This window comes from Petromyzon marinus, chromosome 11, assembly GCF_048934315.1.
Source record: "Petromyzon marinus isolate PM22_M1 ecotype Great Lakes invasive population chromosome 11, UKy_Petmar_22M1.pri1.0, whole genome shotgun sequence".
Taxonomy (NCBI): domain Eukaryota; kingdom Metazoa; phylum Chordata; class Hyperoartia; order Petromyzontiformes; family Petromyzontidae; genus Petromyzon; species Petromyzon marinus.
The window spans coordinates 11810999-11824040 of NC_133677.1; the positions used below are offsets into that span (position 1 = coordinate 11810999).

General features: G+C 44.2%; 1 protein-coding gene across 2 annotated transcripts in view; it reads right to left on the bottom strand.

Moving 5' to 3' along the window:
* Positions 1 to 13042, bottom strand: part of LOC116941212 (drebrin-like protein) — a 120303-nt gene that overhangs the window by 50575 nt on the left and 56686 nt on the right. For both annotated transcript variants that reach the window (XM_032952024.2, XM_032952023.2), the window contains exons 5-6: positions 1053 to 1199; positions 31 to 108 (exon numbers count right to left, since the gene is read on the bottom strand). In XM_032952024.2, coding sequence (XP_032807915.2) covers positions 31 to 108; positions 1053 to 1199 — 225 coding nt within the window. The remainder of the gene's footprint in view (positions 1 to 30; positions 109 to 1052; positions 1200 to 13042) is intronic.

Genomic DNA, 13042 nt, shown 5'->3' on the forward strand with positions numbered 1-13042 from the left:
GAAGCAGGAGTTCGTGGAACCGTTACGTACCTCTGCCCTCGCCCAGAAGCCATCGTTTTTCACCCGTTTGATCTCCACAGCCGCATTGGTCTTCTGATAAACAGAGCCCTGAAATTCGATACAACAGCACATTGATAAATAGCAAAGTCATCAAACCATTGACTTCCATTCGTCAAACTGCATTGCCCCTCATGGTAAAACAACATTCCCGTTGCCTCCGCAGTGCTGGATTGAAAGCATAAAGTTACCGTACTGGGAAAACAACCACAAGAACACTTTGAACTTTGGCACGAGGCGACGCTGAAGGTTGTGCCTTTTCCAACATGGCTTTATTCATTCATTTATTCCTCTTACTTCCTGGAATGGTTTTACATACGAATGGCGTGGGTGCTATAGTGTAATGGATTTATCGCACTGGACTTGAAATCCAGAGGTCGATTTCACGTCGCGTTAGGACAAACAAACCCTCCCCCCCACCCACCACACCGCCTCTGTCCATTCGCGTTTGGTGGGGTAAAGTTTGGGCATGTCCACCTCTTCCAAGACGTCTAGAATGGCTCTCTAGAGCTCCCTATAGTGGAGGTCCTTCTGCTAGCGGTCGCGTGAGTGAGCTATTGCAGGGCTGCACCTTTAACCTGTACGCATATAAATGCTAATTATCGCAAATAAGACGAGCAAAGCAATGAGAAATCAACCTCTTGGTCTCTTAATGCACGGTACACGTATTCGAACACCCGCCCAGGTCCTTGCTGAACACCGGTTGGGGACCACTGCAATGGATGGGGCACGTATGTATGTTGAACTTATTTCGCACCCTATAGTGGAGGAAAGCAGGTTACCAGGACGACGGCCATACGAGTGGTACCCAGAGGTCGCTGACCAATAGGAAGAGCTTAATGCAGACATTGTTGATTTTAGAGTAAAAGCGTATGTTGGCAGTCAGGTGTCAACTGTGCAACGGATAAGAGAATCTGGCAGAAGGAAGGAAGCGACGACAGCGTTGGGTCGTGAAGACTTGTTGACCTCGATCTTGAAATGTTAAAATGCCTTACCACGGGCTTCCGAGGCGCGTTGTCCACAAAGCAGGAGTTCTCCTGCTGGAGGCCGAAGGTCACGCCGGCCGCTTTGCCCACCTTCTCCATGATCACCTCGGGCTCCACGTCCTCCTCCGCACGAGCATTTATCGTCACGTGAGCCCCCTGTGTGGCCAGCACACACACACACGCGTGCGCGCAATCATAGGTGGTTCCTGTGCAGCAGCACGCACAATCACGTGGGGCTCCCTGCACAGCAGCACACACACACAATCACGTGGGGCTCCTGCACAGCAGCACACACACACAATCACGTGGGGCTTCCGGCACAGCAGCACACACGCACAATCACGTGGGGCTTCCGGCACAGCAGCACACACACACAATCACGTGGGGCTCCCTGCACAGCAACACACACACGTACAATCACGTGGGGCTCCCTGCACAGCAGCACACACACACAATCACGTGGGGCTCCTGCACAGCAGCACACACAATCACGTGGGGCTCCCTGCACAGCAGCACACACACACAATCACGTGGGGCTCCCTGCACAGCAGCACACACACACAATCACGTGGGGCTCCCTGCACAGCAGCACACACACACAATCACGTGGGGCTCCTGTACAGCAGCACACACACACAATCACGTGGGGCTCCCCCCATCACGTGGGGCCTCTATAAGGCAAAAGACAATGTTCACGACGGATCATGGGATAACTAAAAGTCAGGCGTGCACAATTGGAAAGCAGACTGTGTAAGATGTCGAACGAACCTCCGGTTAGCATGGTTGGCTACGTACGGTGCAATAGGAGTTAAACAATCGTACACACATATACGAATGAGTACATGGGTTCCACCATGAATTACTATGATTTAAGGATAACCCCCACGCCCCCCTAAACCACAGTAACATACTGTGGAATTAATTTACTGTGCATAGTATACCTGAATTTAGGCCCACCGTTTGGAAGCAAGTACCAGTGTGCTTATATCCAGTACCTACTGCAGTGACGTAACGATTCAGGAAATGGGCACGGTTGACAGCAGCACACACAGAATCATGGGACTTGCGCCTATTCAAGTACGCTGAACTTCTTTCGCACCATACGTAGCCAACCGTGCTCATCGTAGGTGCGGGAGAAGGACAACAAACTAAACACAAAAAAGCAGTTTGAAAGAAATTCGTTTTAAATCTTGATTTCAAAGGTGCACAGCTCCAGTGGCTTCCTAATATCGCAAGGAAGAACGTTCCAGCAGACCGCAGAAGTGCATCCGAAAGCATGCGCCGATGCGGTGAACGTTTTTGTTCGATGGCGAGCCAAAAGCCGCTGCTGCTGCTGCGAGGGTGACCAGAGTTCGGGCGATGGTTTTTTTTGCTCCTTAGCTGTAGAATGCGAGTCCACGAGCCAGTGTTACCATGCTGAGTGAGGTAGGCCGCACTGGCTCGCTCACCAAAGGAGGCAGTACACATGATTGCCCCGGTTTAGATCGGCCCGCGATTCCTGAAAGGTGCGATGGCGAATATTGAAACGACGTCAATCAAAGCGATTTGACAGGGTAAGGTGGTGGAGGCGAAGGCCGAGAGGTGGCGGATACAAGAAAGGAAGGACGATGATGTCAGCGACGTTAAGTGTGGGATGGTCGAGGCGACGGGAATTGGGTGTTAATAGAGCATATTTGCAAAGCGACATAAATTCGGCGTGTTCCTGTATCCGTGGTGTTACTGTATTTGTATTCGTGTATCTGGCTAGACAAGCACTCCTGACTTGCACAACACGGTAGAGGAAGATTTTATTCTGTTTTGATGTAAACGTATGGGGCGGTTGATTCCAGTTGAAGGGTTCAGTTGGGTAAATACATTTAAGGCAGTGATGAAGGATGAAAGGGGGAAATGTTCGGGAGAAGATATAACTACTTTGGACATAATAATAGGGTTTTTCCCCTTTTTTCTGGCAAAAAAACCAAAACCTTTTTACAAGGATTCATGTCTGCAGTCAAAATGCAAACAAAAAAACACACTATGATAATATATGCATTGTCCTTGAAACTGATTGGTCCACACCAAGGGACGGCTTTCTTTTGAGCCTCGACCCAATTGGTGCTCGACCAGATGACGCCAAAAGGCGTACAGCTCAAAGACAATGCACTATCAAAGTAATGAGGGCTCGGGGTGAGCATTTACAAACGTGCATTGTTGCCAGAAAAAAAGGGGACAAACTCTATTATTAAATTTTGGTACTGGCAAAGGAGGTCTAATGATACTTTGGACATATTGCAGATTAGGGAGAGTTATTTGAAGGATATGCGGCGGATGTTATACTTTGGTGATAGAGTTATTTTTGTACACGTGTAATTAAATACCACTCAGAGCTGCAATACGTTTTTTATTGTTTGGAGTTACAAGAACCTGGGCCAAAATGCTAAAACTTGACAAATGGTTGTGAATTATAATGTTAATTATTTTCGGACAGTATTTAAACGGGAATTATATTGCGTTTCACATCCAAGCTACGGTGACAAAAGATTGATTATCTTGTCATTGACATGGAAAATAACTGCTAACCAATAGCATTTTAAAATGAAATTGATAAAAATACAAACCTCAACCGTACAAACGTGCATTTTTAGCGTTCACAAAAAAACAGCCCTGTGTGCAAATGCACTGTTAACTTGGAAAAAACATAAATGAACAATTACGACCACGTTTAATAAAAAAAACTATCTCTGAACATTTTAAAGGGAATCACGCGAGTAAATGCAAAGAGCGAAACAGAGAGGGAACTTGCAATCATCCCATAGGTATGAATCATGCCCTGGGTCACGCACAAAGGCACACACGCAGTCGACACTCAATCAACCGTTGCCACTTTTAATAACAGCTTTTTGAAATTACAAAAACATGATCGCTGTGCGTGCACGAAGCCATTCATCTAAGCGACATCAGCACACGGGGCGGTTGTTATCGCGACGTGGGCTTGGCAGCGCGTTCTCGTCGCACCGTTTGAGCGATTCTTTTCTCACGCCACTGCTCACCAAAGGCCCTCTCTACTCGAGGGAACAGAGGGGGTGTGTTTTGGCCTACTCATCCACACACAGGCCGGACGTCTTGGAAGAGGTGGGAGTGCTCACACTTTACCCGACCGGTGTACCAATGTGTGCTTCTCGGTGGACAGAGAAGCAGGGGGCGATTTAAGAAACTTTCCCATAGTTTTATCTGCCGTACCGGGACGACGACACTAACCGGCGACCTATGGAGTGCCAGCGTGTTAACCGTTGCACCATGGCAGCAGCCGTTTATTTTTTCTTGCCATTTCGAAATAGTTATGGTTTCAACCATCATCGGGATTCATCCACATATCATCTTACAAAGATGAACAGCTGCCGTCGACAAACAACCTTTCAATTTGCATCGACCCGCTGGTGAATTTTTAGTCAAGCCCTTGGGGATTTAGGCCGCCAGAAAACAAGGCCACTTTCTCTGGCACCATTGCCATGAAATGCCATTCTCGGAGACAGGATTTGTGGACAAAATTGGTGGCCAAATGTTTTGCTCAAAACAAGTTAGATTATATACTTACTTAATATCACCAGGATAGTTGTATTGCTCAGCCAATGATGTCTCGAAATCTAATTATAAATCCAGGTCTGGCTGGTTTGAAAAAAAAAGCAGCAGTTGTTGAGAAGGCAAAAAGAGCCTTGCACAAGCTTCACAAACATTCATTTAACTCAATTTGGCATGTTTTGGAATTATGATGTTTTTATTTTTCGATTTAAAGCTTTCGTGACGGCAAGGATTCATCTTCTTTGGTTCTTTCGGTAAAGTCACCACGTAGAATGAGAATAAAATAATAAATTGATAAAATAAAATAACACAATAATATTCTCACGACGTTTCGGCCACAACACAAAGCGGCCTTCATCAGGTGAAGGGACGAGACTGTCTGGTAGGACAGCGCTGGAGTGAAAAAAGCCACGTTCAGATCACGACCTTTAAGCTGTGTCAGAAGAAACAAAGCGCCTTGACAAAGGAATTAGCATATAATTCACTCCAGCGCTGTCCTACCAGACAGTCTCGTCCCTTCACCTGATGAAGGCCGCTTGTGTTGTGGCCGAAACGTCGTGAGAATATTACTGTGTTATTTTATTTTATCAATGTATTATTTTATTCTCATTCTACGTGGTGACTTTACCGAAAGAACCAAAGAAGATGATGTTTTTACTTTACTGTTACCGCATGAGCTGCATTTTTTTCAGATTAACCCCCTTTAAACGCTAATATGCATTGAGGCAATTTATTCTGTCATCCGTAGGAATATTTAATGCAAACCAAAAAAAATACGAATTTCTGATTCAGTTTTGGAATTATGCCAGAACCCGGAAATCGATGCCCTGCTCTAAAAGCTGGCGCACCGAATGCAAATTTCAAACTGCAGTAGCCACGTGTGCCTAACACTTAATGGACATGCTCTCACCGTTTTATTGTCAGTTGCCTGCTGCCTGCCCAAATTAAATTAAACTCAATGTCTCTTTTTTTTTTAAAACCTGGGTAAGAACCAGAAGCGAGATAGATTCACTTTCTTTTCAAAGGAAGATCGAGAGCAAGCAGACACACAGAAAAACGAATAGTTTTCCACGCGTAGATATCGCGTAACAATCAAGATGCTAGAGAAAATTATTGATGTGACACTTTGCGTGAAAAAGCGCTCCCATCGCGACGGAGTTCCAATTTTAAGCTAGGGGTTGACTCAACCCATCATCAAAGTGCGGTAATTTAAATGATAACTATTTTGTGGGAAGCCAGACGTCTGTAAACAATCAACAAAATGCAGTGTTCGTGAACGAAAATGATGATGCGGCATTTGCAGTCTGCCACTTCTGCATCTCTACCAATGCGGTCAATAATATTTTTTGAATAACCATGGCCACATGTGCTCAAGTGTCTCCGACCTAAAAAGTGCAGCGATAGTGCCAATAACGCAATTGGTGGCGGTGCCGCACAAGGGCTCAAGACGATGTACGCCAACAAAAAGGTACCAATGTTCTTCGCAGGCAGCACAATTAAATGAGTCCCAATCTAAATTGCCAGGCAGCTCATGGATATAAAAAAAACGAAACCAAAAACCCCATCAAGCTCCCACCAAGTGGCTAAGTGGCGACCACACTGAAAGCAACGGTGCAATAAATGCCCAACCGCTCTCTTGGCCTGATATAATTTCACGGACCGACCTCTGGTGGGGTTTGCCGCGCCAGCGTATGAAGGGCGGCGGCGGCACGACGCACAGGACTTGAGTGGCCTCCGCACAAGAGGGCATTGCGTGAGCCACGGGCTACAGCCTCAGCCACAGCGAGGTTTGACGGCAGAGAATCTCCAGGGTCCACAAGGGTGGTGGCCCCATCTGCCCTTTTATTTCCAATTGTCTTTGGGAAGAGGTGCATTAAATTATTATCATGATTATTATTATTATTTGTTCAATCTTCTTCGTTTACTTGAAGCGCACTTTGCTAGATGGCAGCGCTTGACACCGTGGTCATGTTGCATATATAGGCCTTTTTCCAAAAATTAATATTAACAATAATTCTGCCATTTGTTTAATAATAATTATCATCATCATAAAAAAATAAACACCCTCAAACCCGCTACCTCCCACAAGCACCAAGCAGCTGGAGGTCGTAAAAGGCCATTAAATAATAAACTCCGGGCAAAGGGAGGTTAACAGCTATCTGAAAAATCTCCAGATTGCCAAAGGACAGTTCACAAACAAATATCCAGAATCACAGGCACAGACACAGAGCAAACGGACATTATAACTGATAAAAAATTTTTTTACAGAAAAAGTTGAAGCTTGGCTATAAGAATAAGTCGACATGATAGACTGCACATTTTCATTTAAAGCTTCCGTGACTGCAGGGATTCATATTCTTGGTTCTTTCGGTAAAGTCACATAGAAGGGAAACAATAAAATAAAAATATAAAACAATAAAATTCTCACGACGTTTCGACTGCAACACAAGCAATCATCATCAGGTGTGAAAACCACAACAAGAAAATTTGAAAAAAGTGGCGGTTATTTTTAACGTTAGCACCACGGAGAGAGATTTGACAGTTTGTTCAGATGGACGAGTCCATCTGGCTACCATGAGAGTTTCGTTCATGAGTCTATCCACATATACAAACACAGAGACAATTTCAACCAAGAAGATGGATTCTGGCTTAGCAATCATTGGAAGGATTTGATAAACCATTTCGGGTCTGAATTGATTGATTACGCTTAAGGTGGATTTCAGACCGCATCCATTATTTTTCGTCTCTCCTCTTTTCCGAACATAGATGGACTCGTCCATCTGAACAAACTGTCAAATCTCTCTCCGTGGTGCTAATGTTAAAAATAACTGCCACTTTTTTCAAATTTTCTTGTTGTGGTTTTCACACCTGATGATGATTGCTTGTGTTGCAGTCGAAACGCCGTGAGAATTTTATTGTTTTATATTTTTATTATTTTATTGTTTCCCTTCTACGTGACTTTACCGAAAGAACCAAGAATATTATAGACTGCAGTCTATATTAGTGGCTTTATTATAAATTATATTTTTTCACCCTTATTCAACTCATATATTGTTTCTTATTGTATATTTCTATCTATGCAACTTCACCAAGAGAACCAAGGAATGTGAATTCTGGCAGTCAAGAAAGTGAGGGCTTGGTTATATCTCCAACCTCGGGATATCTCTGACCTCGAGAATAAAACGCATGGATCCCTGGATGCAGACAGGGAGCAAAAGTTAATAAAACCCTTGAAATACCAGAGGTAACATCTAATGGTGCATTACAAATCTTGGTTAAACATAAACCAAATAATAATCACAAGAGATTAGACCTGGGGAAATTCATTAGAGGTACAAGAAAATAGGTCAACCACACAAGACCAGATAATATGTAGTCCATGAAATCAAAGCCTCCCTGGCCGCCTTTGTCTTCCAACAATTTGACACAAACACATGGTAGCCATAAAATACGTATGAAGGGAGAGTGCCTCCCCTCCCTAATAGGAGAGATCACGAAGAGAGGGGTTGAAAATGCAAACAAACAAAATGTGATGGTAAAACAGTCAAAGGTCAAAGGTCAAAAAGGGGGGGCAGCCAGGCCGCTGCTGCCACGGGAGGAGGACGGTGACAGAGGGCATCTGTTGTTTTTCTCTCTCGCAAGAGACGCGGAGAGAGAATTTCACTTTTGAGCTCGGCAAGGGACAGCGACACAGCAGCTCGGAAGAGGACAGCAAGCCAGCTCCGGGGCCTGGCCTTGAGACATCAGCAATGGGTGCCGTGTCTCGCAGAGAAGAGGGGCGAGGTGATGTTAGGTGCTGAGTTTGGCATGGACCGACAGAGTGTCGCCGAAAGTTTATTCTACATTCATCCTGATGTTTTGAGTCGCTTGTAGAATCGAGGATTGCGATAAGCTGTATCGTACTAAGCTATCAGAGTTGTGTAAGGGGTGTGCAAATACAATTTTAAAGTTTTGAGAGTGAGTGATCCAGCCAGCGACGAGCAGCTCACAGCAAGAGCCCTCCTGGAAGAAGGGTGAAGAGCTGCACGCGCAATCGAGCGTCGCCAGAGAGAGAGAAAGAGACGGAGCAAGAGAAAGCGCGCAGCAGCGCCACCAGCGCCACCTAGCAAGAGGTGCCAGTTGCCAGCGGACGAGTGTTGTGCCGACTCGGCTCATCCAGCAGGGGAAAGAGCCTGACCAGCCGCCCGTGAGCAAGAGCGTCAGCGCCAGCGAGCGCGCCGTGGGTTCGACCCACACGCACACCGAGCAGTACCAGCCTGGAACTAAGACAAGAGTGAGGAACTGCAGCGAGCGGACGAGCTGCGGGCGCTATCTGACGACGGGATCGTCGCGCGACGACGGGATCATCGCGCACCGACGGCGAGCGTCGTGCCGACTCTTCCACCCAGCTGTGGACAGAAACTGTGGCCGCCCGTGTGAAAGAGGGAGTGCCAAGCTGTCCGTATGATACACTCACACCCTCACCGCTCCGCAGGGAACAAACACATTTTTCCATGAAGGGATGCCCAACCCCGGCGTCTGCAAAACGCAAAGAATTAACGCAAGAAGACCAACAACACTCACACATTAACACATACAAGAAGACTCATGATAAGTGCGTTAAATATCAACTCATCGTGAAGAACATTGCTGCCCATTGAGTTACGTGGATACGTCATTTAGAAGTATTTAATCGTTCGTTTTTTTAATTTTTAAATGCATAATCTTACCAATGAATTAATTGATTACTCTTGCCTTCGGGACATCTTTCTTTATTGCCCTTCGTATGAATATCGTTGCATGAATTTTAAGGACTTTTCCTCTTGCCGTGTATGCTCGCGTACTCTGAGGAATAATCGATTGTACTGTTACCCAGTTTAACAAACGTGATCATTGAGGGTTAAATGTATGGATCAATGAGGGGAACATCTCCAGGAGTACTGTGTTGACAATTCCAAGCATTAGAGTTCGCATATTAGAGTGTTAAGGTTTTGTTTATAAATTAAAATTGCTTAACACAAGTGTCTGCGTGGTGCCTTCCTAAGTTCATGCATAATAATCTTAATAATAAGAACTGTATCCTGCGGTGAGATTTTAATTTGAAGACCTGATATAAACACACTAAGACATAATCAGTATATGTTAAAGCGAGAATAATTGTATTATACCGATTGATGATACAACCCTAGACAAAGAAGCCGAGCTTAATCTAGCATACTTACATCAGACCTGCATAACTTCAAACAATTCACTATGAGACCTCCTTTGCAAGTAGCAAGATATAGTAATAGGTTTTTACCCTTTTATCTGGCACAAAAACTGACACCTTAATACAAGGGATCATGTTTGCAATAACCACAACACAAGCAGTCAAAATGCAAACAAAAAGAGACAACTCTGATAATGATATACACTGTCCTTGAAATTGATTGGTCCACACCCGAGACAGCTTTTCTTAGAGCCTAGTCTCCACTGGTGTTGGACCAAATGACGCCAAAAGGCGTACAACTCAAAAACAGCGCACTATCAGAGTATTGAGAGCTCAGGGTAAGCATTTACACTATGAGACCTCCTTTGCCAGTAGCAAGATAAAGTCATAGGTTTTTACCAGTTAAAAGGGTAAAACCTATTACTATATCTTGCTACTGGCAAAGGAGGTCTCATAGTGCAAATGCTTACCCCGAGCTCTCAATACTCTGATGGTGCGCTGTTTTTGAGTTGTACGCCTTTTGGCGTCTTCTGGTGCAACAACAGTGGAGACTAGGCTCTAAGAAAAGCTGTCTCGGGTGTGGACCAATCAATTTCAAGGACAGTGCATATCATTATCAGAGTTGTCTCTTTTTGTTTGCATTTTGACTGCTTGTGTTGTGGTTATTGCAAACATGATCCCTTGTATTAAGGTGTCAGTTTTTGTGCCAGATAAAAGGGTAAAAACCTATTACTACTTCATACAATTCATTGTCTTATCCCGATTGATAGTACTACCCTCGACAACGAGGTTGAGCCTAATTATCATAACGGTGGGTATAATCGCACACATTCACATACATTAATACAATTACCTCTCTAATTAGCATATTATTTTGTGCATAATTACATCAATTAACATAATTTCGGATAAATACGGATTTTTCCAAATTGCATTTAAATTTTATTATTTCCATTAAATTTTCAAGATCCGGCATATACAAGTCATTTCGTAACTGTGAACGTTTCCACTCAGAGCATTTTATAACATTGAATTACCAAATGGTCTCTTTTTTTCCAATTACATTTTGCTGATTTCCTTTTCGTGTTTTATTTTCAAATTTGCAGATTGCGATATGCAAAACATTATTACCCAAAAACGATCTTTAAACTTGAAAACCGAACAGTGCTTATTCTAATTGGTGTAATAAAACAATGGCACTTGATATAGTTGGACTGGTACAAAAAAACGTATAACCAATTAATACATCTATCAACTTAGGTCTGAGCTTTGAAATACTTTTTGTTGGTAGGGCCCCTACATTTGAGATATTTGCCAATTCCGTAATGATTTGTTTGCGTGTGAGAGAGCAAAACTAGTAAACTCAGAGAAGACTGACAACATCATGACAATGTTCGCCAGCGAAGCCAGCTGCGTCTGGGAATTGAACTCGGGTCGCCGGGATCACAGCACGGTGTGCTAGCCGCTGCACCGCCACTCCCTCCACCAACTACGTATGTTCCATGCATGTTGAGAACAATGCAAGAATCATGGCGACTATGAAGCAAAGGAACACATGTCAGCAGTTTAACAACGACTTCTTAATTCAATTGTTTTTTTAAATATATATAAAAAGCTTTCTTTGTGCAGCTAAAAAACGCTGGGCAGAAGAAAATGTGAACTGGAAATGGAAACTTGATTACACGTGACTGATTAGTCACTGGAAAACAGCATCCGATTGGAAGAAAAATAAATGACTCAACTAACATACATTAAAAAAAAATCACGCTCCTTCATCTCACCCATCAATATGGCCAGGCACGATCTATCTATCCACTGCTGGCTTGTTAAGGGGGTTTCCTGCTTTCAGAATGCGGGATGTGGGGGCAGCCACAATTGTTCATAGGGGTCCAAAAGCAATCGATCACAAAAAAAATAGTGGATTATGATTTTTGGTTGATTAATCGCCTTAATGGACGGATGGTCTCAGAACCAATTGGCAGTACCGCCAACAACAATATAGTAGAACCCCTCTCAATGACGGTAAATGGTTCCACAAAGCCGGCCACTGAGTGATTTTGTCGTTAAGCGAGAATAGGAAATACATGTTAAAGGCTTAATTCATTCCGATAGCATCGAAAGTTACCATTTTTCACCAAAAAAACGACTTTATAATATTTTAAAATTAATATTAATACATAAAGATACCAACAACAGTATAAACACATAATATGAAAAGAAACATGGTTAATCAATGCATTAATTAATATTTACTGGACCTGCAACAGCCCTTCGTTAACAGGGGATGGGTCGGTAAACGAACATATTGGGCTCTATGGAGGCACTACACCACTATACCCTACACTACTCTACACTACACTATTATACACTAACACTACTATACACTACACTATACACTAAGCATTGGGCTCTATTGAGGCCCATCGTTAAGCGGTTCGTTGTTAACAGGGGTGGTCGTTAAGAGGGGTTCTATTGTATCACGGTCATCACCATCACCACCATCGCCCATGTGCCACGTATTGCAACACAACAACCGAGTGCAAATGTAACAGTGGTAAACAGTCCAGTTTCCAAAAAGCCATGCTGTCAGATGCCTGCTGCTCCAGAGCTAAGGCTCCTCCTGGCTGGAATCCTAATGCAAACCAGACTCACCACCACAACTAACGTACTCCGCAGGAATGTCGACCCTTCAACAATGAATCAGGGTACTGACTAACGGGCTGTTGGTTGGAAAGGGCCTGGTGCCAAAGTGGCTTTGCAGGCATATGGCCAGGCGCCTGCAATGTTGTTCACACATTTGAATGCATCGCTACATGGAAACCAATAAAGACACTCAACCGACGGCTATAAATACACTGCATAAACGCTCCCGTTGCCAGCGGCACGTTGCAGGTGATCTTCATTACGCCGATCTCAAAATGCCGCCAGCATCATCAGTTGAGATGATGGACCCAAACAGGGCTGAGAGAAAAAAAAAAAAGCATAATTTGGTTTACGAAGACTCCACCCTTTTAATTTCCCCCAAGCAGCTCGTGTTTGCGTGCACTACAGCGTCACAGCAGGTACCTTTACCCCTTGCTGCACACCACATTGTGCCACACGATTCCTGAACCATCCGTACCAAGTGTCATGAGAGTGGCAAAACGCTCCTCGTTTGCACGGCTGTGCATTTAAGCTGCAGTCATCACAGATTTCCCCCACTGCTGGCATGCGAACCTGCCGTGACACACACAGAGGGGGGGCATAATCCTTG